Source organism: Mobula birostris, chromosome 2, assembly GCF_030028105.1.
Source record: "Mobula birostris isolate sMobBir1 chromosome 2, sMobBir1.hap1, whole genome shotgun sequence".
Lineage (NCBI taxonomy): Eukaryota > Metazoa > Chordata > Chondrichthyes > Myliobatiformes > Myliobatidae > Mobula > Mobula birostris.
In genome coordinates, this window is record NC_092371.1 from 155748578 (window position 1) to 155776555 (window position 27978).

General features: G+C 39.7%; 1 protein-coding gene across 2 annotated transcripts in view; it reads right to left on the reverse strand.

Moving 5' to 3' along the window:
* Positions 1-27978, reverse strand: part of col19a1 (collagen type XIX alpha 1 chain) — a 374732-nt gene that overhangs the window by 113343 nt on the left and 233411 nt on the right. For both annotated transcript variants that reach the window (XM_072250470.1, XM_072250475.1), the window contains exons 25-31: positions 27480-27521; positions 5755-5799; positions 5591-5644; positions 4291-4344; positions 3801-3854; positions 1939-2028; positions 1773-1817 (exon numbers count right to left, since the gene is read on the reverse strand). In XM_072250470.1, the coding sequence (XP_072106571.1) occupies positions 1773-1817; positions 1939-2028; positions 3801-3854; positions 4291-4344; positions 5591-5644; positions 5755-5799; positions 27480-27521 (384 nt within the window). The remainder of the gene's footprint in view (positions 1-1772; positions 1818-1938; positions 2029-3800; positions 3855-4290; positions 4345-5590; positions 5645-5754; positions 5800-27479; positions 27522-27978) is intronic.

Consider the following 27978-nt stretch of genomic DNA (forward strand, 5'->3'; position numbering starts at 1 on the left):
CAGGCAGTGTCTATAGAGGAAGCAACAGGGTTAATATTTCAGAGCAATTAATCTGTGAAAAAGAATCCAGTGCTTTCTCGGTGCATATGATGAATAAGCTCTCTCAGGCTTCCAGCCAGGTACAAGTATCGATTATAACCAATATTTCGATGACAAACTCTGCCATCTTCTTCAGGGACTTTGCCTAGGCATCTCTAGTCTGGTGGTATTTATACGCACATAGTCCATCCCTCCTGATTAGTTAGTCCTCATCCAAAGAGGTTTCTGCTCTCCCTCCTTGCTTTTTTAGTTCTTACTTAGAGCAAGACCTTGTCTTTGTTAAAATTCTTTTACTCTAGTTTTACTTCCATGGTTTCTGGAAGGATCGCTAGGATCCTGAAGAAATACCAGATTAATACCATCAATAAACCCGTAAGGAATCTTAGCTTATGTGGGTCAAAGGTGACCTGGGACTCAGGTCGGCTGGCGTTTATATGATTCCCTGTGACTGTGGAGCAGCGTATATTGGCCTGATGGGACGCACGATGGAAACCCGCATCAAGGGGAAGTGTATCCCTTTGGGTTACTCAGAAAAATCAGCGGTAGCAGAACATTGCATTTGCAATGACCATTGGATTGATGCTGAATGCACAAAACTACTGCGCTGCACCATTGGCTTTTGAGACCGCCTGGTAAAGGAAGCCATTGAAATAGAATTAGAGGAAAAGAATTTCAACAGAGACGAAGGTCTTGCTCTAAGTAAGAACTGGGAATTCGATGGCAAATAAGGAGGGAGAGAAGAAACCTGATTTGATGAGGACTAACAATTCAGAAGGGACAGACTATACTGGTATAAATATCACCAGACTAGACGTGCCCAGGCATCATCCCTAAAGAAGATGGCAGAGTTTGCCATCAAAACATCAGATATAATCGATACCTGTACCCGGCTGGAAGCCCAAGAAGAGTTTATTCATCAATGACTCTTTATTAGAAATTTGGATTTCTTAGAGATAAGACATGTTTTTAGCTGCAGGCTGATCTTCCTGACTTGCCAGTACATACTTTGTTTAATTACCTCTTCAGAGAGTAAAATTTTTACCAGCAATCCAATGACTTCAGGCAAGTGGTAAATAATTGGTGAAGGAAATGGGATGAAGAAGTCCAGTGTTTTTCCAGGATTCTGCCATGAGCACTGAAGAGCTTTATTATTCTGAGATAATTTTTAGAGTTACTATTTTGTCCTTAGGCTTTAGGCTCCACACATTAGACAATTTATGAACTTCTCTTAAATTGAACAAGCTTCAAAGTTGCCCATTGGTGTACATCTTCTAACCTCCTTTAGGGGAGTGCCTGGCTTTCAATCATCAATGCCCCGCAGTAATGGGACTCAGTGCACCAGCTCAAGTGAGATATCAGAATCAGGTTTAATATCATCCGCATATGTTATGAAATTTGTTAACTTTGCAGCAGCAGTACAATACAATATGTGATAGATGCATAAAAATGAATTACAGTAAGCATATATATGTATATTAAATTGTCAAATTTAAATAAGCAGTGCAAAAACAGAAATTATAAAAAAGTAGTGAGGTAGTGTTCATGGGTTCAATGTCCATTTAGAAATTGGATGCAGAGAGGAAGAACCTGGATTGTTGAATTTATGCCTTCAGCTCCTGTATCTCTTTCCTGATGGTATCAATGAGGAGGAGGCTTCTCCTTATTTGTCAGGTAAATATTGGAAGTGCAATAGTTTGACTGCATGATCTTTATAGAGAAGTTCATTTTAGTACCTTAGGTCCTCGTGATCCTCTTACTCCAGGCGGTCCAATTGGCCCCTGTTGTAAGCAGTAGTCAACAAGTTAATCAAAAAATTATGAAAGGTAGCATCACATTTCTCAGCAAGTACATGCTTTAAGTACTTCTGGTTATGTATCCTTTGCCCACAATGACACAAACCTGTTTTCCATGCAATCCTGTGCCTGGAAGCCCTGGGTCACCTTTGTCTCCTTTTTCTCCAGGACGTCCAACACCACCACCAGAATCTCCCTGCAAATAGTTACCTACATTAGGCTACACAATATTTCTCAAAATTCTATCATTAGGGTTACAAAACTGTAAATAGCATAAAAAAGATGAGCTTAATGGTATCAAGTCCTGGCAAAGGATAGGCATACAGGGCTAGTTTTATATCCTATCTGCCATATTTCCTATGTCTTAAAATTTTCTCCTGTAATGTAATTTCTAATGATGAAGGACTCACTAGCCTCTAGTTACTGTACCTATAAAAAGTGTGCACCTCCCTTGGAAGTTTTCATGTTTTATTGTTTTACAGCATTGAATCACAGTGGATTTGATTTGGCTTTTTTGACACTGATCAACCGAAAAAGAATCTTTTGTGTCAAAGTGAAAACAGATCTCTGTACAGTAATCTAAATGACTTACAAGTATAAAGCACAAAATAATTGATTATATAAGCATTCACCCCCTTTTAGTCAGTATTTAGTGTCAAAATTGGTCCACTCTCCCTCATTACTTCCTTGTTTCTGATATACATAATATAATTTGGGATTCTCCTTAATCTCATTTGCAAAGCATATTTCATGGTCCTATTTTGTTATCCTAATTCCTTTCTTAAGTTACCACCCCACATTTCTCAAGAGACTCCAGTTGCCTATACTTGACATCTGCTTCCTTTTGTTTCCTGATTAAACCTTCAATATCCTTTGTCTTGTTTCTACAGTACTCACGAAATTGTCTCAAAAACTTTCTTGAACAACGCTCAACAAATTCTGCCCCTTTAAGGTCATTGCCTAGTCAATACTGGGAAAGATAAAATACCCCAGTACTATAACTTTACATCTTTCTTCGATCTGTTTATATTTCTGTTCCTATAATTGGCACTGATAATTAAGAGGCCTAGAGTATAACACCAACAACGTGATCACCACACTCTTATTTCGTAGTTCTACTTTTATCATGAGGCTGTGACCCCTGGTTCTGAGATGCTTTATCATACTTCAACACAGTAGTGAATATAGGCCTTATTAGCCCAACCCTTCCTCATCAAGAATCTGCCCAGTAAACTTACATTGCATACCCTTTATTGCCAGAACATCTATCCTCAGTTAAGCAAATGAAAACTGCGTAGAAAACTACAAATGGGGTTCCACTAAATGTCTGTATATTCTTGTATCTCTACTCAAAACCTTCTGCCATGAAGGCCAACCCGTTATTTGATTTCCTAACTGCTTGCTGCACTTGAAGAATTACTTTTAGCAATTGGTGTATAGTGATACCTCAAGTCTTCTTGCATTTCCCATTTCTTTTAAATCTCAAAACCACTAGATTACTACGAAAATTACCACTAGACACTAATGGAAGTTGTAAATCTGATAGCTCAGGTAACTTTCTTTCAGCTGAGGAATGTTACAGCAGAGGTAATTTGTGGCAGTGTTGTATCTTCTGATCAAAACTGAAGCTGCATTGGGAAAGATAATGAGCTTGGGACTAATTAGTCCAATTAGTCCCAAGCTCATTATCTTTCCCAATGCAGTTTCAATTTTCTTCTCTTCAAATATATTTCTTTAATCCTAGAATTCCCTACAGAGGTTTGAGAAGGCCAGTCGCCACCACTTTCTCCAGAGAGATTAGCATCAGACAATAAATAATCACGCAACACAATGAAAAGATAAAGAAAATAAAATTGAGATGATGTACAATAGACAGTGGTGTACAGATCTGCATTCCATTGCTAATAAAAGTTATAATTACCCCTGAAATATTCCTGAACAGAACAATAAAATGAAATGAGATAAAACCTTATCACCCTTTCTGCCCTGTTCTCCTGGTTTGCCTGGTTCTCCTCTCAATCCCTGGGAAATAACAAAGGAGAAAAAAATAGTAAGCAGTCATTAGGCAATCATAATCTAAGTGTCACCGGTTGTGGCTATTTAATATACAGATAATTATTTTTTACATTATCATATAATACTGTTGAATCTTATCATATAATGTATTATCATATAATACATTGAATCTGTTAAAGTCTGCCAAGCTTCTTGTCATCATAATTATAAAGTAGAAAGTATTTTAATGAGGTTATGTTAAATGTCCAGATGCAAAATTAGATGCAAGTACCGTGGCCAGATTTTGTCTTGCGGATTGTGGACTGACACATTTTAAAAATAGTGTTTATTTTTTCTTTATGAGTACATAAAGAACAAACTCATTTCATTTCAGCTATTTTCATAAATGTGTTGAAATCAAACTTTAAACTATGAGATATAAAGATTTTCAAGACATACTTACTGTTTCTCCTTTTAATCCTTTGGGGCCAATAGGACCTGGTAATCCTGGTCGACCCTGTGAAGCAGATAAGATTTAAAATTACAGTGCACAATACAAGAGATCAGGTGAAATATCAAAGTATTGCCAAAGAGGATATGAACATCCACCTTCCAGCCACTCTTAAGATCTGTATGCAACAGTACATCCAAAGTTATAATGTGACTGTGACAAAGTTGTGAACTTTACGTTCTGAAGAATTCTCTCACTGAAATAGCAGCACTAGAATTTTATTTTGCAATGTGAATGAAGCAAGTATGAAAGTCTGTTCCATTAAGACTTTAATAAATTTATGGCATTTTTAACATGACTTGAAAGCTTTATATAAATATTTACTGAACTCTAATTCTATTTTTCATGGTATGCCATGATAGGATACGGATCTGAAATCCACGGATAATTTGCCTAAGACTCTTGATTGTTGGGCTAGTAATGTGAGTCCCAAGTTATCAATATCATTGCTTTATAGCATAGTGGAGGTTTATGCTCTGACACTAGTTGAGCCACAACTGAATGCCTCCTGGAAAGTATAAATTTTCTGATATTCAGTCTGGATTTTTCTCTTATGAATGTAACCAAGAATTTTTGCATCAAATGAATTTTAAATAGCCGGCTGTTCCCATTCACATTGAAGAAAGCTGGGTATTTCACCATTTTACAAAAGAGCTTTGCTCTAGGAACAACCCGAGTGATAGCTTCATTTAGTTACGCACTCTATTGTGCTCCAACAAACTTGAAAATCATGAATCCAAGCGAAGTGAGAAGCATTTCTTTACCAGACAGTGACTAAAACGTGGAATTTGCTACCATGGAGAATAGTTTTGGTGCAAGTTTTAGGGGACACTACATGATGTTCAAGATGGGAAAAGGAAAACAAAGGTTTGTTGAAATCCTTTGAGATTTGTAAATGTCAAGAGATGGGAGAAAGTATATGTGTGCAGCACACTGGCATAAAACAGTGGGTCAATCACATAGAACTATAAATAAAATGTAATTCCATCCAATGAAATGGTAAAGTGTTCCAGGCTTGTGAAATGGTGGTTCGACTTAGATTATTTCATCATCTCTTTTTTTCTGCAAGACTGCTGGGTGGACATCTAATGTTAAATCTTCAATGGGAAGTCTGATATCTCACTATGAAATTATCTTTGGCCAAATACTAGTTTAATGTACAGAAGTTCTCTCAATAAACTGCTGCATCAAATGATCAAACATAGAAATTATGCTGCTAACGTGAGTCAGAAAGCATCTTTTCTATAAGTACCTCCAAGCCTGGTTCTCCATTAAGTCCGGGTAGCCCTGTTTCTCCCATTTCACCCTTAAAGTGTGGATAGGAGTAAAACGTTATCACTTAATGATAGCAATGTAGTAAATTTAAAAAGACAAACAGCTGAAAAGAGGTACAGTCGCTTCACATGGATACTCTACCTTTAAACCAGGACGCCCTTGCATTCCTTTGTCTCCTTTCGGTCCCTGTAAGGAAGCAAACAAGGCTAGTAAGAATGGAATTTATCCCATTTACATGTGCAGTACAAACTCGAGCTTGGGTGGGATTGACTGGGTGCATGATGAATCCATGATCTTCCCTATGTTTAAAATTTTGTTTGCTTCCTTTATCTCAATTAAATACTTTAACAGTGACCATAATGTTGATTATCTCAATTCCTCTACAGCTCTCAATCATCTGATCTATTTCATTCTAAGCCCACCATTCAGTTCCCTCAGGTTCACCTTCGACATTTTACTTTCTAAATTTCCAAATTCCTGAAGTTCTTACAAAATTAAGTCCATACCATTAGCAAACTCATTTATCATATCTTCTACATTCTCATTGAACTCACTAATGTTTAAAACAAACACCAAATTTCAAAGTAAAATTTATTATCAGAGAACATACATGCCACCATATACAACCCTGAGAATCTTTTTTCCTGCGGGCATATTCAGCAAATCTATAGAGTAATAACTGTAAACAGGATCAATGAAAGAGCATTAGCTTAGAAGACAACAAACTTTAAAAATGCAAATATAAATAAATAGCAATAAATAACTAGAGAATGAAATGACAAGATAAAGTGTTCTTAAAGTGAGATCATAGGTTGTGGGAACATCTCAATTGATGAGTGTAGTTATCGTTGTTGTTCAAAAGCCTGACAGCTGAAGGGTAGTTCCTGCTCTTGAGCCTGGTGGTACAAGTCCTGCGGCACTTCTACCTTCTACCTGATGGTAGGAATGAGAAAAGAGCATCACCTGGGTGGTGATGAACTTACGTGATGAATGCTGCTTTCCAATGACAGACTTTTATGTATATGTACTCAATGATTGGGAGGGCTTTATTCATGATGTACTAGGCCGAATTCACCAACTTTTATAGGGTTTCCCATTCAAAGGCATTAGTGTTCCTGTTAGTGTAATACAACCAGTCAATAGACTTTCCACTGCATATCTATAGAAGTTTGTCAAGGTTTTTGACATCATACCAAAACTCTGCAGACTCCTAAAGAAGTAGAGCCACTGTCACGCTTTCTTTGCAATACATTTATATGTTCATTCCAGGAGAGATCCCCTGAGATAGTGATACCCAGGAATTTAAAGTTACTGACCCTCTCCATCTTGATCCTCCAATGAGGACTGACTCATTGACCTCAGACTACCCTCTCCTGAAGTCTATAATCAGTTTGTTGGTCTTGCTGACACTGAGTGAGAGGTTGTTCTTATGACACCACTCAGTCCAATTTTCAATCTCCCTCCTGTATGCTGATTCATCACCACCTTCGATACGACAAACAACAGTGGTGTTATCAGCAACCTGAATATGGTGTTGGAGCTGTAATTAGCCACAGTTATTGGTATAAAGTGAGTAGAGCAGGGGGCTAAGCACACATCCCTGTGATGCATCTACACTGATGGAGATTGTGGAGGAGAAGCTTTTGCCAATCCAAACTGACTGGGGTCTGCAAGTGAGGAAATCTAGGATCTAATTGCTCAAGAGGGTATTTTGGCCCAGGTCTTGGCATTTACTGATTAGTTTTGAGGGGATGATGGTACTAAATTAATAAAGAGCATCCTGATGTATGCATCTTTGCTGTCAAGTTGTTCCAGGGTTGTGTGAAGAGCCAATGAGATGGCATCTGCTGTGGACCTGTTGCTCCGGTAGGCAAATTGGAGTGGATCCAAGTCACCACTCAGACGGGAGCTGATACATTTCGACACAAGCCTTTCAAAACACTTCATCACTGACAGTCATTGAGGCAGGTTACCATGTTCTTCCTGGGCACTCGTACTTGATGCAACTGGGTACCACACATTGCCATAGTGATAGGTTGAAGATATCCGTGAACACACCAGCGAGTTTGTCAACACAGGTCTTCAGTGCTCGGCCAGGTACTCCACCCGTCCGGATGCTTTCCTTGGATTCACCCTCTTGAAGGCAGCCTGCACATCACCTTCAGATACTGAGACCAAAGGATCAGTTGGAGATGTTGGGGTGCATGATGGTTCCTCCATGTTCTGGTAGCCAAAGTGGGCATAGAAAGCACTGAGCTCCTCTGGAAAGAAAGTGCTGCTGTTTAACCCATGTCACTTAATTTAACTTTGTAGGAGGTGATGACATTCAAACCCTGCCACAGCTGTTGAACATCCTTCACTGATTCCAGTCTAGTCCAGAATCTTCACTTCGCCTGTGAGATGGCTTTCTGGAGATCATACTTTCACCTCGTATAAATTTCTTGATCTCCAGACTTAAATGCCTCTGATTTGGCTCTCAGCAAATGTCAGATTTCATGGCTCATCCAGGGCTTCTGATTGGGGAAGACCCTGAATGATTTTGTGAGGACACAGTCATCTACAGCTGTTTTAATAACGTCTTTTACAACCCTGCTGTAGTCATTTAGATCCTCAGATGAGTGTTTGAAGATGGCCCGGTCTACTGACCCAAAAGTAATCCTGTAATCACTCCTCTGCCTCCCACGACCACCTCTTAGTTGTCTTAATCTCTGGACTCTTGCTCTTTAGACTCTGTCTGTATGCAGGTAGTCAGAGTACAGCCAAATGGTCTGATTTGCCAAAATGTGGTCTAGAAGAGGAATGACAGACATTCGTTATCGTAGTGTAGCAGTTGTCTAGTGTGTTAGGACCTCTGGTGCTGCAGGTTATATGCTGGTGATAAATGGGCAGGGTTTTCTTCAAACAGGCCTGGTTGAAGTCACCGACTATAATATGAAATGCGTTGCGATGGGCTGTTTCTTGTCTGTAGATGACATTATGCAGTGTCGCAAGTGCTTTCTTGCAATGGGCCACTAGTCGAATCTTAACTGTGGTCATGAATGAGAACTCCCAAGGCAAATGGAATGATCTACATTTGATCATTTTGTGTTCTAAGTCAGAGGAACAAGAGGTGAACATAACCCCTACATTAGTACACTGAAGAGAACTGACCAAAAAGCAGACACCACCACCTTTTTCCTTACCAGAGTTTGTGGTTCAATCCATTCTGAAAATCATAAAACCTTCTGGTCTGACTGTGCATCTGGCATGTCCACTGACAGCCAAGTCTCAGTACAGCAAATAATTGAAATCTGCCTCATCTGCCTCAGATAAGGCAGCCTTGCCCTAAGAGCATCAATCTTATTTTCCAGTGACCGCACATTCGCCAACAAGATGCTGGGTAGAGGAGGCCTTATTCCTCTGTGTTTCAGCCTGGCTTGGATTCCACCTCTGCTCCCACGTTTTCAGCCATGGCGATGATACTTAAAGGCACCATGCTTAGCCGCTCTGATTTTACTGTTTTTTTAAAAATCTTTTTATTAATTATTTTTGAAAATCAACAACAGAGAAAAGTACATCAAAATAATCAAGACAACATATCCACATGTGGAATAAGAGTTAAACTATCAACCAAGCTGAACAGTATATCAATAATAATAAAAAAAACCAAAATGTTAAGGCTTTTTTTTATAAAAAAAAGAAAGTAAGAATAAAAAGAACCCCTACTAAGTAAAACAGGAAAAAACCCCTAATAACAAAAAAACGGGGGGGAAAACCCATTTGGAGCACAAACCCGGAGCTACACACCATACAAGCTTCCATAAAAAAAAGACATCAATCCGCCAACCAAATCCATATACCCAAGCATCAGAAAAGGACTATCTTTATTAACTCAAATCAAATGATAATAATGGGCAAAAGAACCCCACCTTTTCTCGAAGTCAAATCTAGGATCAAAAGTTCGACTTCTAATTTTTTCCAAACTAAGACACAACATCACCTGAGAGAACCATTGTATCAAAGTGGGAGCAGAGGCAGCTTTCCATTTTAATAAAATAGCCCTTCTAGCCAATGATGTGACAAATGCAATTACGTATTGGTCTGATATAGAAATACCGTAAATATATTGAGGAATTGTACCAAACAAAACTGTCAATTTATTAGGTTGTAAATTGATTTTTTAAAGCTTTAGACTCTATTATTTCATCTTTTGTTTGGAATAATAAAAGACCAAGAATTGGAAAATGTCATTTACAAAAATTAAAAAAGGATGGAGGTCTTACTTTGCCTAATTTAAGAATGTATTATTGGGTAGTTAATATACATTATGCATGTTCTTGGTTATATTGGACTGATAAAAAGGAACGACCATCTTGGGTTGACCTGGAATTGAAAATTGTGAAACAATTTCATTTAACTTAGTTATTAGGAGCTCCTTTACCTGTACAATTAGCCAAAATTTCTATTCTAAATATAAATCCTATGATTAATCAATCATTACGAATCTGGTACCAGTTTCGTAAGTTTTTTAATCTTAAAAAATGTAACCTTTTTAGTTTAATTTATCAAAACTATTTATTTAAACCTTCACTTAGTGATCCTACCTTTTCTCTTTGGAGGAATAAAGGAATTTTTTCCTTTATGGACTTGTTTCAAGGAGGCTAATTCATGTTCTTTGAGAAATTAGTAACTAAATACTCTCTCTCATATTCACATTATTTGCAATATCTTCAGGTCAGACATTTCTTACAAGAATATTTAAGTAATTTTCCATATATTCAAGGCTCTGACCTGTTAGACATTATTTTAAAAATGAACCCTTTAGTGAAAGGTTTTATTGAGAAAATTTACAATTTACTATTAGAACAGGATAATTATCCTTTACTTAAGATTAAGCAAGATTGGGAAAGGGAGCTTAACATGACCTTGATAACAGAGGATTGGTTGCAAATTTTGAAACTGGTTAACTCTTCTTCTATTTGTGCCAGTCATTCTCTAATTCAATTTAAAATTGTACTTCGTTGTTATTTGACAAAGGAGAGATTGTCTAAAATATTCCCTAATGTAAATAGTCAGTGTGATAGATGCAAAACTGAGATAGCTACATTGACACATATGTTTTGGTCGTGTTCTGTATTGAAACAATTTTGGAAATCTATTTTTTCTGATTTTACTGTTGATCGTGAAATCCGAAAATCACTGATGTAATTTTGAAGTCTGTTGTTAAGAGGGAGTTCACATGCTGCAGAGTGCAGCGAAAGTAAGAGGTCCCAGTAGCAATTACTGTGCTCCACAACTGGTCACCGATTTTCAATCAGCAAAACAACCCTCCACTCTCTGTCTTCTAATATCAAGCCAATTTCCAATCTAGCCTGCACAAGATCTCATGGGCTCAAACTATCATGATCAACTTACTACACTGAACCTTGTAAATTGGTAAATTCGTTTATTATTGACACATACACCAAGGTACAGTGAAAAACCTGTCTTGTATACCATACATACAGATCATTTCATTACAACAGTGGATTGAAGTAGTACAAGGTAAAACAATAATAGAGTGCAAAATAAAATATTGCATTTCAAGAGTAAGTGCAGTGTGGGTGAACAATAAGGTGCAGGGCCATAATGGGGTAGATAATGAGGTCAAGAGTCCTTACTAAATGCCTTAAGTAGAGCAAAGTAAGGCTTTACTAAAATTTGATCTTCAATAAGCTCAAAGGCCTTACTAAGATCTATGTAGACAACATTTATTTTACTCTTCTAATCAATAAGTTTAGTAACCTCCCTAAAAAGTTCGATCAAATTTGTGAGACAGGATATATCATGAACAAAGCCATGCTGACTATCCCTAATCAATTCTTGTCTTTTCAAGTGAAGATAAATCCTCTCCTTTCGTAGCTTAATCAGTAGTTTCCCTATCACGAATGTAAGGCTTGCTAACCTGTATGTGTCTGGCTTATCCCTGTGTCCTTGAATAAAGAAACACAGCTACTTTCTTTTCAGCCATCATTTACCTCACCCACAGCTAACGAAGATGCAGAAATCACTTCCAGAACCTACCAAACTCCTTTTTTTTTTTGCCTTCCATAGAAACTGGAGATATATCACATCAGGCCTTGGGGAATTATTCATCTTTATAAACCCAAAGGCATCTAGCATCTTCTCTTTCCTAATGCTAGCATGTTCCAGAACATCATGTCCATCTTGTTGAGTTACCAAGCTATTTCTGACTCTTTTCTTTTGGCTTTGCAAATACCTTCATGTAGATATCAAATTTATTTTCAAAAATCTCTACTGAGTCACATTTTACCAACCTTTCAGACTGAGCTTAAAAATTTTAAATAACTGGCTACATAAACACATTTCCCCCCTCTTTATTCAACCCTAGAATTGCTCAGCATTAAGTCTGGTAATTGATCATCATCCTTTATACTAGCTTTGATCTGGCTAACCATCACAGAGCTCATGGTAAATAGAACTGATAGAAAGATCGACTCTATGTAGTTGATTGCAGAGCTCCATGAGGTTGGTGGCTATTCTGCCTTGTGAAACATGCAACAGACAATCTCTACTATCTTTACAAATGTGCTGGGATTTCTACCTCAAGGTTATTAGCAATGGTTACAATAACTGTTTCCTTGTATGTTTCACTTCTATTGGAGTAATGTGTGCTGTGAGCATCCAGGCACATTTCCCTGCATTCAGTGCAACAGAGAGTAGGACAATTGAAATGGAAAGATCAACAATCTTATAATGAGAATTTTGGAACATATTTTAAATCAGTACAGTTATTGATCATTACAGTAAGCAATTGATTCATCTCCCATTGTTCTGTAGTCGATGAATGACTTGAGAAGTCACTGAATGGGAAATGTCATCAAGTAATTCTTACAAAGAAAGTTGCCACAGATTGAAATATATGGATAGGTATCAGATATTTCTCATTATTTTTATTTGAAGGATATTCTCCAGAAAAGCATGAAAAACTCTCCGGGTTTTCTATAAGGGCACAACATGGAGCTCCAATCGCTGTGGTTTCCATGCCATTGGAATCAATTGGTTGATTTGTGAAGTATTGTGTGCTTCTTAGAATGCAACATCAAGTACACGTTAAACAAATACACGCACAGGCATCTTCGCTCTGTGGGCCACTTCTTCAAGTCTTTCGGCGATCGGGGGAGAGCAACGGGAGCAGGCAATGTGATGGCTGGAAGCTCCTAGTCAAGAATCGGCACGAAAGCGGTGAATACTTGATTCAGTCGCTCAACTTTTGGACAGATGCAGGAAAGTTGTTTGGCAGCAATATTCACATCTGAGCAGCCCTATTCAGGATCCACTCTGCTCACCCCGAACTGGGAAGGGGCTAGAAAAGGTGCCCTAAAAATAGTCTGCTTCACCCCATCCTGTCTGGAAAGCCATGTCCAGAGGGATCACCATCATGCGGTCGAAAAATATCGAGAAGTGAAACTATGAAATTTGGAACCTGGAATATACATACTCAGATGGATAACCCAAACTCAGACCGACCAGAGAGAACTGCCTTTGTTGACCGGGAACTCCAAAAATTCAACTTTGACACTGTTGCTCTGAGTGAGACCCGCAGAGTTGGAGAAGGGCAACTAAAAGAAGAGCAAGGTCAATACACCTTTTTCTGGAAAGGACTTGATCCTGAACAACCGAGGATCCATGGAGTAGGTTTTACCATCCAAAGCAGCCTACTTCAGAAGCTGACAGAGCAACTACTGGGAATCAACGAATGTCTCATGACTCTGCGAATCCAACTTGTCAAGAACCAACACGCTACCATCATCAGTGCCTATACTCCAACTTTGGCCGTTGAAGATGACGTAAAGATGAACTTCTACGCCCAACTTGACCATGTCCTTTCCTCTGTTCCCAACAATGACACGATCATTTTCTTGGGAGACTTCAATGCCAGAGTTGGGAAAGATCATAGGCTCTGGACTGGAATAATAAGAAAGGAAGGAGTTGGCAAGGTCAACGTCAGTGGAACACTCCTCCTCACCAAATGTGCTGAACACAACCTGGTGATTACAAACACCCTATTTCGCCAGAAAAACAGGCACAAAGTCTCCTGGCATCATCCACGTTCCAAACACTGGCACCTCATCAACTACGTCATCGTACGATCTCGGGACCAACAAGATGTACTTATAACAAGAGCTGTTACCGGTGCTGACGAGTGCTGGACAGACCATCTTGTCCGCCATGAGAATGAAGATTTGGCCCAAAAGGAAACACCAACATCAGAACACTATTAAGAAATTTAATGTTGACATCCTTCTAGACATTAGCCATGTACAGAAGTTCCAACAAAATCTTCAAGAACAACTGCCTCAACAAATCCCACCATCTGTAGAAGAACACTGGAATCAATTGAAGAATGCTATCATCACATCCTGCAAAGAAACAATTGGGTTCAAGATGAAAAAACATCAGGATTGGTTTGATGATAACGACAAACTACTCCAACAGCTCATCGACGAAAAGAGAAAAGCTTTCATTACCTTACAAAATGACCGACAATCGGCTACCAAAAGGAAACACTATTAGGAATGCAAGGCTGCAGTCCAGAAGAGCACCCGAAAGCTGAAAAACCAATGGTGGAGGAAGAAAGCTCAGGAAATCCAACAACTAGCAGACGCCAACGATATTCGAGACTTTTTCAACGCAACTAAGGCTATTTTTGGCCCATCCACACATGGTCAAGCTCCTCTCAAAAGCAAAGATGGTTCAATCATCCTGAAGAGCAATGCTGACATCAATTCTAAATGGAGGGAGCACTTTGAAGATCTTCTAAATCAAACTGTCTCATTTGACAGGAATGTGATTAACAACATTCCAAAACAGCCCATTGATGACTTCCTAAGCAAAATACTAACACTTGAAGAAGTCAAGGAAGCCATCAAAACCTTGAAAAACAACAAGGCCGCTGGACTCGACGGAATACCAGTCGAGGTCTACAAAATTGGAGGTAACCCGCTTCATTATCAACTGCATCAACTTCTCATCAAGATCTGGATAAGTAAAGACGTACCAGCAGACTTTAGAGACTCAGCAATCGTTACCATCTACAAAAGGAAAGGCGATCGATCTGAATGTGGAAATTATCGTGGAATTTCCCTGTTAGCAACAGCAGGAAAGATCCTCACCCGCATCATGAACAACCGGCTCAAGCCCTTAGCTGAGAAGATCCTTCCAGAGACACAAGCCGGTTTTAGACCATCACGTGGAGCAATCGACATGATCTTCACAATGCGACAACTACAAGAAAAATGTCGTGAACAACTTCAACCTTTGTACATGGCATTCATTGACCTCACCAGAGCATTTGACTAGGTATCAAGGGAACTCCTATGGGATGTCCTATCCACCTATGGATGCCCTGAAAAGTACATTTGAATCCTGACACTCCTCCACGATGGTATGCTTGCCACAGTCATGGTCATTAACAGTAGCTGTGAGTCTTTTCAAGTTAAATCAGGAGTAAAACAGGGATGTGTGATTGCCCCAACTTTGTTCACCATCTTCATTGCGACAATCATTCACATTATCAAGGATGACCTACCCCCAGGAATCAAAATTGTCTACAGAACAGATGGCAGACTTTTCAATCTTGCCCGTCTCAAATCCAAAACAAAGACATCCACGAGTTCCCTCATCCAGTTCCAATAGGCAGATGACAACAGTGTTGCAGCTCTTTCAGAAAACCACCTACAACAGATTCTGACTGCCTTCAACCGTGCATACACGAAACTTGGACATACCATCAATTCCAAGAAGACTCAGATCATCTATCAACGGTCACCAATTGAGACAACTCGGATAGAACCATCATTTCAACTTGGGGAAACAACCCTGGAAAACGTGGACCACTTTCCGTATCTTGGAAGTCACCTCTCCTCCAATGTCGACCTTAATGACGAGATCCAACATCGTCTTAAATGCGCTGGAACAGCTTTTGGACTTCTCCGAACAAGAGTCTTTCATGATCGTGACATCCGAACAGACAACAAAATGTTAGTGTACAAAGCAGTGGTAATCCCAATGCTCCTGTATGCATCAGAAACCTGGACAACATACCGACAACATCTGAAGGCACTTGAAAAGTTCCATCAATGCTGTCTTCGAAACATCTTAAATATCAGCTGGGAAGATAGAAGAACCAACGTCAGTGTGCTAAATGAAGCAAAAACAAAAAGCATTGAAGCCTACGTCATCAAGAACCAACTAAGATGGAGCGGTCATGTTGTTCGGATGAAAGACGAACATCTGCCGAAACAAATCTTCTACTCCCAGCTTAAAGAAGGCAAACAAAGAGATTCAAAGACGTCTGAAAAGCCAACATGAAGAAATGTAACATCGACATCAACAATTGGGAAACCAATGCCAAGGACAGGTAACTCTGGCAAGCCATCATCCGAGAAGGAACAGCAACTTTCGAAGCCAACAGATGTGCAGAATTAGAAGAAAAGAGAAGAAAATGGAAAGAGAGGCAGCAACAACCAAAGCCTGATCTGCCATCTGGAAACACCTGTCCTGAATGCAGAAGAACTTTCAAAGCCAAGATTGGACTCATAAGCCACTTGAGAGCCCATAAGTAGATCAACAGAATGAAGACCATCATCCTCGACCTCGAGGGATAGCCACGACGACAGCATGGAGTCATTCATATCCATCTGGCAAGGCAGATGAATCCAAAGGCTCCAAGACACATCTAACTGCAGTATCAGCTGAGATTATATGTTCCACTCTGTGAAGTGGAACAAAGAAATTGATCTGAATTTAATCTCTCTTTGCTATTTCTCCAGGCAGTTTCACTCCAACAAAGAAATAAATCTATACAAAGATATTTTAGATCAAATGAAAGTAATTCTGATAAGAGAGTTGCTAAAGTTTTAGTTCTTTGCTACAGAGCTGTGAGTGCAGAGCAACTGATAGACTATGCTGAGGATGCAATATTGCCATGGTTTCAATTCTCCTGGCAGCCTGATACAGCCAGAAACATGAGATCTGTATGGATTCCATGGGGGAGGGATTTATTCCTTAAGGTCAATGAATAGATATCCTTTCAAATACTTGGCATAACTTTATTTCAAAATAGCTAACTCCTGGTAATAATTGCCTTTCCACCTCACATCTGCTTGGGTGGCTTACATACCAACAGCATTATTGGATTAGTGTGTAGAACTGTTATTTTTCCAGTATTTTCCTTGCAGTTTAACTTCCCTATGCTTACTTATAATTTTTATGTAATCATCTTTATACTTGTAATTGTTCAGTAAATTTTCTAGTAATTGTAGTAGAGCTAATTCAGTATTTTTGTAAAAGCATTTTTGCTTTTCTGCACATGAATCTGGCTATTTGACAGGTTAATTGTTAACACTACAAATGCTTTAAACTCCAGTCTGATTATGAGACAACTATGACTTTTTTCTTTGTCTTTGTTTGCTCTTCACTCTTGTAACACTTAATAAAATGGCTGTAACCACAAAGTTTTAAACCATAAGACCAAGGAGTAGAATTAGGCCAATCAGACCAACTCCCTGAGTCTGGTCCACTATTCCATCATGGCTGATTTATTATCAACCCAATTCTCTGCCTTCCTCTTCTTGCTTTATTCTCGACTTGTGAAGAACCTCTGTTCAATGTCACCAAATACAACAGTACAAATACAGAATTTTCCATTTACACCTAATATACTTCTATTCACTGGCAATCTTTCCATTTCTCTTTCAGACTTTAAGCATTGACATATACTTTCGGGCACAGATGATGCTGGCCTGCTAAGTTCTTCTAACTTTCTTTTTAATTTGCTCCAGATACCAGCATCTGCAGCTTCTTTTGTCTTCTAAGTACTGGTACTTCCAATAAAGCTCAATCTTAGGCCTGTATTTGTATTAATCTTTGATATGTGCTCTAGTGGGGTAGTAAAAAGTAAAAACTGACACAAGATTAGTAAAACAGTTTTTCTTTTAAGTTATTTGCACATATATTTTAGGATCAGAAATAAAATAATAATTGAAGACTTAAAGAATCTGAATCAAATCATAGCCATTTACTACAGAATAGGAGGTCTATTCCTTCCATCATGCCTTAGTTAGTTCTAAGCTCAATCAATCCAAAGCTCATGTACACCAAGAGATCACAACTTTTTAAGAAACAAGTGCTGAATATTTATTTAATAAATGGCTTACCTTCTTACATTGAGAGCAGACATACATCTAAGCTATCACCTATATCTGTGTTTCTCATTTCGCGACGAACCTTATGTTGTATCAGTGTCTAAAAATCTACAAAGGCTAGTCTGCAGGAAGAAATACCTGTGTGATTTCTGACTCTTGACTGGTAGTTAGTGGATGCAGAGGGAGGATAAATTGAAGCTTAGGTGTGGCATATTCCATCATTAAAGAGCCATGTGTCAGCTCCCTCTTAAGAATGTCTATATGTGAGAAAGGCTTGCCAGCAGCAGAAGATAGGGTAACAGGAGAGGAGAGTGAAGAGGGAAACCAAAGATGAATGTTACGATGGTATGCTTAATGAATTATGGCTTAGGACTGAACTAACATTTGATAGATTGGGAAATGCATATCGGCATTAATTCAGCATTCATTGCTAGTGTACATGCCTTCTTCTTGGAAAGCAACCTTACTGCATTCCTAAGAAAACACCTCCAAAATATTCACACATTCTCTCTCAAAAAGTTATCAGATAGGAATAAGTTAAACAAACTAAATTTGTGTAACCATTCTTGCTCATCTTTTTTTTTTACTTTTTATAGTAGTAATATTAATATGAAGACTCATATTTTAATAGTCATGTTTCAAGAGATGATATACACATCATGATAGAAAATCTCCCATATTGCTAGAGCAGTTAATGGGGCACTTTTACAGAGTTATTTTCAGGTAAACGCTTCCATCTCCCTTGTAGGTTCAATAAATAAATAAATACATTTGCAGCTACAAATACGATAAAGGAGGCATTATTGTATTATATTTTATATTGATTGAAAGCAGGGTCTTATGTACAAAGATATGAGGCATGAGTTGACAATGGTAGTTTGGGCAACTACATGAAAAAATAGGTAGAATACAGAAACTCCATAGAAATAGTGGAGTAAAATGGATCTAGAGGGAATGAGAAGTGAAGGAAAGTAACATCAGTTAAAAATAGGGCTGGAGAAATTACATGGATTAGAAGGCAATAAATCTCCAAGAACTGGTGATCTGCACAGAGGATTTTGGAATGAGGGGCCAGGACAGACAGTGGATCTACTTGCTGTCATCTTCCACAGATTCAAGAATGGTTCCTACAGACTGGAAGGTAAAAAAGGAAGGGAAAAGAAATTGAAAACTATCGTCCCATGCATACTCTACAAATTAAAGTATGTTTGATTTTCTCATTTGATGAAGGGGCACTGATTTGTAATATTGACCATATTACTCCCTTCACCGTTACTGCCTGACATGTAGTTTCAATTTTTGTATTGAGTTTTCTGTGTCAGTCTTCACTTCAATTACTCAACAGGCCAATTAGAAAACTGCTGGAAGAGCTCAGAGAAGCATCTGTGGAGGCAATGAAATGGTCAACATTTTGAGTTCAGACCCTGCATCAGCTCTGAGAGTGCAGTGAGAAGATAGGCAGTATATAGAAATGAGATATAGGGGTAAGACAAGCTGGAAGGTAATAAGTGGAGGCAGGAGAGGGAGGGTTAGAAATTAGGCAGATGAACTTCATAATTGGCTTTCATAAATTATTGAGCTTAGGAGTTGGGATAAGTTGAAGTTATTTAAGATGCTGGTGAGACCTAATTTGGAGTACTGCATGCAATTCTGGTCACCTGCCTGCAGGAAAGATATCAATAAGATTGAAAGAGTACAACTAAAATTTACAAGAATACAATTATGATTATGAAGATACGCAGTCCTCTTTTATTGTCATTTAGTAATGCATGCATTAAGAAATGATACATTATTTCCTCCAGCGTGATATCACAAAACACAGGACAAACCAAGACTGAAAAAACTGACAAAACCACATAATTATAACATATAGTTACAACAGTGCAACAATACCATAACTTGATGAAGAAGTCTGTGAGCACAGTAAAGTTCAAAGTTTCTCAAATGTCCCACATCTCACGCAGACGGGAGAAGGAAGAAAAACTCTCCCTGCCACGCCGACCACAATCTGACTCTGAGTCATCCGAAAACTTTGAGCTCTGATCAGCTCTCCGACACTGAGTACTGAAGGCCATCTCTGTCCGAACGATTCGACCTCCTTCTTGATCGCCAAAAGCAGGCAAGGTTGGGGACTTTGAGGCCTACCCTCCGAAAGATTCCTGACCACGCAGTAACGACAGCAGCGGACGGGCGTTTCAGAAATTTCTCCAGATGTTCCTCTGTGCTTTCACGTCCATTCTCCATCAAATCAGAATTGTCCACGGCCCCTATTTAACAGATACAATATCATTTTTCACCGGAGGGCTGCACACGCAGGTGCGCTGCCATCTTCCCCTCCTGCCTTGACAGGACTTGAGGACCGAAGCTATAAGGAATGATTGAATAGGTTTGGACTTTATTCCCTGGAGTGTACAAAGATGAAGGGAGATTTGATAGAGCTGTACAAAATTATGAGGGGTATAGATAGAGTAATTGCCAACAGGCCCTTTCAACAGAAATCAGGTGAGAATAGAGCAAGAGGTCATGATCTTATGGTGAAAAGTGAAATATTTAAAGGGAACATGAGGGAGAACTTCTTCACTCGGAGGGTGGTGTGAGTGTGAGATGAGCTGGCTGCAAAAGTGGTGAATATGGGTTTGATTTCAATACTTAAGAAAAGCTTGAATAAGTACATGGATGGTAGAGATATGGAGAGATATGTTCCATATGCAAGTCGATGGAACTAAGCAGAATAATAGATTGACATGGACTAGATGAGCCAAAAGGCCTGTTTTCAGTGATGTAGTGTGTTATGACTCTATGAACCATGTGGGAAAGGGGAGGGGTAGGAAAGATGAAGCAAGGAAGAAGAAAAGATGGACCCAGGCAGATAGGTAGGTAGGTGATGAGACTAGGCAACAACAGAAGTGATGGTGCAGAGAGAGTGAACAAAAGGAGTGAGAACTCAGGTGGGAAATGAACACGGGGTGTGGGATTCCTGAAACGAGAAAAGTCAATGTTCATACCATGGAGTTGTTGGCTATCAATGCAGAAAATGAGGTGTTGTTCTTCTAGTTTGTGTCTGTCCTCAATGTGGAAGTGTGCGAGGCTGAGGACAGAGAAGTAGGTGTGAGAATGAGGAGCAGAAGTGAAATGACATGGAAATGGAGCTAGAGGTGGCCATTGTGGACTACCTCTACAGCTCAGATCAGCAATTCTCCAAATGATGGAGGTGTGTGTTTCATGAAAAACTCTCTGTGGTGCCCTGACGTGGCAGCTTTGTCGTACTCTTGTTCCCTGGAACACCTAACGATCAAGTGCTGACTGTTCTACTTACCAAGAGAGTCTATAGGACCATAAGACCATAATGTATTGGAGCAGAATTAGGCTATTTGACCCATAGAGTCTGCTTCACCATTTCATTGTGGCTGATCTAATTTTCCTCTCAGCTCAATTCCCTGCCTTCTCCCCGTATCCCTTCATGCTCTGACCAGTCAAGAATCTATCAACTTCCATGATCCAGACCGCAGTTTACATACCACCATTGGCTAACTATAATCAGGCACCTGAGATACTGCATGCTTTAGTCACCAAACAAGAATCATTTCACTATGATGGATGCAAATAATAGTCAAGGAATTCAACCAGGCTTGTTTGAAGAAATCTCTGCACAATCACCTTCGGCATATAACCAGTAGCACCAGAGGTCCCAACACACTAGACAACTGCTATAATATGTTAAGGAATGCCTACCGTTCCATGCCCAGACTGCATTTTCTGAAATCTGATCACCTGGCTATCCTTCTCCTACCGGCATCCAGGGGAAAGCAAAAGGGCAAGGCTCCAGAGATAAGGGTAACAAAGGGGTGGCTGTGGGAGGCAAGGGGACAGTTACAGAATTGCTTTGAGTCAGTGGACTGAGTTGTGTTCGGGGACTCATCAGTGGATCTGAATGAATGCACCATGCTTGTCACAGACTTTATAAAAACAGTCAGAGACAAGTGTGCCCCCACAAAAACATACAGTCTTCCCCAACTAGAAGCCCTATATGAACCTTGGCCTCAATATCTCCTTGCACAATTGGATCCTCAATTTCCTCTGTTGCAGACTCCTGTCAGTTTGGATTGGCAACAACATCTCCTCCACATCTCCATCAGCAAACGTGCACCACAAGGCTGTGTGCTTATCACTTTACACTTTACACTACTCACTTTACACGTAAACTGTGTAGATAAGCACAGCTCCAAAGATGCAAAGGTTCAAAGTATACTTATTATCAAAACATGTATACAGAATACAACTCTGAGATTTGCCCTCCTGCGGGCAGCCACAAAACAAAGAAACAGCATGGAACCCTTTCAAGAAAACATCAAACATCCAATGCACAAATAACGAACAAATTGCATAAAATGGCAAAAAGTGAACGAACAACACATGGAATATCAAACATTAGACCAGGAGCCGGTAGTATTCAGTTGAGTTCATTTCAGTCCAGCGCCTCACCGCTAGCCAATGCAGACCACAGGGCCACTCTTTGCCGAAGTACCCCAGCCCACAAACCACTGAAACCAGATTCCAAGAACACATGCAACATGAACCTCCAAGTCCCCCAAAATGAGTCCACAGCCTCATCGATCAATCCTGGTAATGTGGATCCCAAAATTTCTGCACTTTTCTCGGACAGCATCTAGCGAGAAGGATAGGAGGACTGGTCAAACACAGCAAGACAGCCCCAAACACCCGCCTGTCCTCCACTCTCATCGTCATCAACTTGCTTGATGCCTCAATCAGAGGGAAGCAAAGAAATGGATCATGGGCTCGCATACCGTCTCCAGGCCTCCAGGTCTCCAGGCCTCTCGGACACACACTCCATACCAAAGCTCACCAAACTCCCTCAGAGACAGAGTTAGGCCATTTGGTCCACTGAGTCTGCTCAGTTATTCCATCATGGCTGGCTCATTATCCCTCTCACCCCCATCCTCCTGCCTTCTTCCTGTAATCTTTGACACCCTTACTAATTAAGAACCAGTCATCCCCCGCTTTAAAAGTACCCAATGACTTCATCTTCATAGCTGTCTGTAACAATGCACTCCACAGATTCACCACCATCTCGCTAAACAAACTCCTCCTCTCTGTTCTAAAGAGACGTATCTGTATTCTGAGGCTGTGCTCTCTGATCCTAGATTCGCCCAATTATAGGAAACATCCTCTCCATCTCTAGGCTTTTCAACCAGGCAAATTGGATAAATACTTCGAAAAGAAAAATAATTGGTGTGCTCTGTGGAAGCAGGTTTGGGACTTCCTAATACCTCTTTCCAAGAGCTGAAGAGAACACACTGCACTGCATACCCTTCAGCTGTTCTAACTAAGATTAATGTTTACTGCAGATTCACTTCAAAGACAAAATGGATTGATTTCTTTTAAAGAATAAAACATAAACACCGGAGCTCCATGTTTGCCCTTATTGCCCTTCGGTCTAATTTAATCCATTTGAAACAAATAAAAATTGATTTACTTCATGAATACAAAATATGTGATAAGCACCTCCATTGAAAGTGAACTTGTGGCTGCTTGTGTGGCACAATGCATGAACTACTCAGATTTTTTTAAACTACCATATCTCCCTTGGATTAAAAACAAAGAATAAATGATTTTGTCATCTCTTAATTCTCTGCATGCTGCACTTTAGACATTCCCATTAAAACCATATTCCTATTATTTAATGTTAGTAAAATCAATTGCTCAAGATGAAACTTCAGAACAAAGACCCTGTAAATAGCTTAAAATAAGGAATGAACAGGAATATTCTGGCAGGAATATTCCAGTTTATCATTAGAATCAGAATCAGGTTTATTATCGCTGGCATGTGTTGTGAAATTTGTTTACTTAGCAGCAACAGTTCAATGCAATACATGATAATATAGAAAGGAAAAATCAATTAATCAATCGCAGTAAGTATGTATATGTATATCGAATAGATCAAAAACAGTGCAAAAACAGAAATAATATATATGTAAAAAAAGTGAGGTGGTGTTCATGGGTTCAATGTCCATTTAGGATTTGTATGCAGAGGGGTAGAAGCTGTTCCTGAATCGCTGAGTGTGCACCTTCAGGCTTCTATACCTCTTTTCTGATGGTAACAATGAGAAGAGGGCATGTACTGGGTCTTGGGGGTCCTTAATAATGGACGATGCTTCCCTAAGGCACTGTTCCTTGAAGGTGTCTTGGGAACTATGGAGGCTAGTACACAAGATGGAGCTGACTAATTTTATGACTTTCTACACAGTAGCTTCTTTTGGTCCTGTACAGTAGCACTCCCCCACTCCCACCACCAGACAGTGATGCAGCCTGTCAGAATGCTCTCCACAATACATCTATAGAAGTTTTCAAGTGCTTTAGTTGACAAACCAAATCTCTTCAAACTACTAATGAAATAAAGCTGCTGTCTTCCCTTCTTTATAGCTGCATCGATATGTTGGGACCAGGTTAGATCCTCAGTGATACTGACACCCAGGAACTTGAAATTGCTCACTCTCTTCACTTGTCTTGCCCTTCCTGAAGTCCACAATCAGCTCTTTCGTCTTATTGACATTGAGTGCAAGGTCATTGCTGCGACACTACTCAACTAGCTGGTATATCTTGCTTTTGTGCACCTTTTATCTTCATCTGAAATTCTACCAACAATAGTTGTATCATCAGCAAATTTATAGATGGTATTTGAGCTATACCTAGCCACCCAGTCATGGGTATAGAGAGTGTAGAGCAGTGGGCTAAGCACACATCCCTGAGGTACGCCAGAGTGATTGCCAGTGAGGAGGAGATATTATCACCAATCTGCACAGATTGTGGTCTTCCGGATAGGAAGTCAAGGATCCAATTGCAGAGGGAGATTAATCTTGCTTTGTAAGATTAATAAATGCAGATAAGCTCCTGATTGTTATTGGTAACTTAGTGACAGTGGTAAAGTATCTAGCAATTCATTGATATTTGAACTACTAGAAAGTGGCAGATAGTGTGTATGCCCAGTACAGTAGTATGTGTAGGAATTTCCTCAAAGAACTCTGCAATCATTCAGTGATAGCCATTTGCCCATCCTCCACTTTCTTCATCCCACTATTAGTAGCCCTGCCTTTGCCTTCTTATCTCCCTCTCTATTTTCATTTAAACTCTACCTCAAACCACACAACTGGGCATCCACCCTAATGTCTAGTATGATTTGGTATCAACTTCCCTGATTCATGCTCTTGTGAAATACCATTCGATGCTTTACTGGATTGGGCAAGTTTAGAATGTAAGTTGATGAAGTATCTTGCAGAAAATAATGCACACATTTGGCAACGTGGTGCACAATATAAAATGTTTTGGTGATCCATTCTGGATTTTTCATAAGAAAGATAGAGCATTCCATTCACAGCATTACTTTGTGGACATTTGGTCGACTCTGTTCAAATAGAATAAACCAGTCACTTGGGAAACAGAACTCTGCAGGACAACTTCTACTAAAAGCCAGTGTGAGTCAAAGAATGATTTACAGCTCTCGCTATAAAAGTTATTAGCTGGGCAGACTGGTATTTTGCATACAACTATACTTGCAAACAGTTATGATTCAGTAAATTGTACTCCATGGACACTGGGTCCATGTCTTATTATATTAATACTGATATATTAAAAGCCACACTCTACCTGAATGACAGTAGATCTAATGTTCAGCATCTAAATGACTACTTCAGTTCCTCAAAGATGCAATCTTTCTTTCCAAAAACTTGCCTTTTGTGGGAGAGACTTTAAACAAAATAATAGTTTATGTATCTCTGAGTTTGACATGTCATGTTAGGAGTGAAAAATCAGGAGATAGTGCAGAAATTTTGTGCACTGACTGTCACTGGTTGATTAATTTCTTCCTGTGCTTATGACTGGCTCATAGAGTCATAGAGTTATACAGCACGGAAACAGGTCATTCACACCAACTCATCCATGCTGACATAATGACCTACCTGAGTTAGTCCCAATTGCCTCCAAACTGTACCTATCCAGTCTAACTGCCTTTTAAATGTTGTAATTGTACCTGCATCTACCAACTCTTCTGCAACTTGTTCAATGTACCCATCGCTCACATTGCCCCTTTAGTCTTCTTTAAGTCTTCATCATCTCACTTTAAACCTATTCCTGCAACACACATCAAAGTTGCCGGTGAACGCAGCAGGCCAGACAGCATCTCTAGGAAGAGGTACAGTCGACGTTTCGGGCCGAGACCCCTTGTCAGGACTAACTGAAGGAAGAGCTGGTAGGAGATTTGAAAGTGGGAGGGGGAGGGGGAGATCCAAAATGATAGGAGAAGACAGGAGGGGGAGGGATGGAGCCAAGAGCTGGACAGATGATTGGCAAAGGGGATACGAGAGGATCATGGGACAGGAGGCCCAGGGAGAGGGAAAAGGGGGTGGGGGGAAAACCCAGAGGATGGGCAAGGGGTATAGTCAGAGGGACAGAGGGAGAAAAAGGAGAGAGAGAGAGAAAGAATGTGTGTATATAAATAAATAACGGATGGGGTACGAGGGGGCGGTGGGGCACTAGTAGAAGTTAGAGAAGTCAGTGTTCATGCCATCAGGTTGGAGGCTACACAGACGGAATATAAGGTGTTGTTCTTCCAACCTGATTGTGGCTTCAAAAGATGAAGTAGAGTACTATCCACCTATCCAGCTCTTGGCTCCATTCCTCCCCCTCCTGTCTTCTCCTGTCATTTTGGATCTCCCCCACCCCCTCCCACTTTCAAATCTCCTACCAGCTCTTCCTTCAGTTAGTCCTGACGAAGGTTCTTGGCCCGAAACGTCGACTGTACCTCTTCCTAGAGATGCTGCCTGGCCTGCTGCGTTCACCAGCAACTTTGATGTGTGTTGCTTGAATTTCCAGCATCTGCAGAATTCCTCGTGTTAAACCTATTCCTCTAGGACTCCCTTACCCTGGGAAAGAGACTGTGATTATCTGCCTTGTCTATAATTTTATCAACTTCTATAAAATCATCTTCCAGAACCCTTTATTCCAGAAAAAAATAGTTTCTGCCTAGGTTCTCTTTAAAATCGAAGCCATCCATTCCTGGCAATATCCTTCTGAACCTTTTCTTCAAGCTTTCTAGCTTAACCACATCCTTTGTGCAAGGTGGTGAGTGTGATCTCAGCAACATCTTGCAGATCTGTAATGTGACATCCCAGCACTTGTATTCAATATCCCATCCAAAGAACTGCTAAATCTTTCTGTCCTCCAACACTCCCCAGGGCCCTGCTATTCACTATGCATGTCTTGCACTGTATTAACTTCCCAAGTGCATCATGTTACACTTAGCCAAGTTAAATTTCATCTTCCATTTCATTTCCTACACGTCCAGTTGATACTAGATCCTGTTATAAATTTAGATATCCTTCTCCATTGTCCATGACACTACCAATTTTAGTGTCATCTACAATCATACTAACCACGTCATCTACTTCGCACTCAAGTCAATTATATAAATAACGAACAGCAGGAGGCACAGCACCAAACCCTGCGGTAGAACATATTGCCCCCCTGTAATCCAAATTCATGCACCCCTTCCTCTTTAACTTCTGATGTAACATTGTCCTGCATCTTGGAAGCTTTGATCCATAATCTAGCCCTTTCAGTTAGTAAGCAAAGGTTGTGAGAAAGCTTAGAAATAAGAAAACTTACGGCAATTCCATACTGCTGCAAGGAGTATCCTGAAGCCAATCCCTGAAACAAAATACATTCTTTGAGAGCTGTTAATTAAGTTTGTTCAGATTCTTTCAGTATAATTGTTTTCTCCATTCTCCTTTTCTTGCTCTTCTTCCCGTACTTATAGCAATCGACCACCACACCTGTCTCTCCGTTATTTATGTTTTAGTGCTTTCTCCCTGGGCTATATTTATCTACTTCAACATGGTAGTGTATGGTCTTGCCATGCAAAGCTCTTCACAAACATATTGCTTCACTGTACCAGCAACAAAAATATACCTTATTTATATAAGAATATAAATGTTTGGTTTTTGTTCCTTTAAATGAATGCTGCTATCACACATTGTCAATGCTGTTCACATACTGGTCAATAATAATTTCAAGCCACTGCAGAGCACAGAGATATAATCAAGTCTCTTGGACATACTCAGAAATGAGCTGTAAAGACAAGTAAAAAGCTAAGGTTTAATTGTAG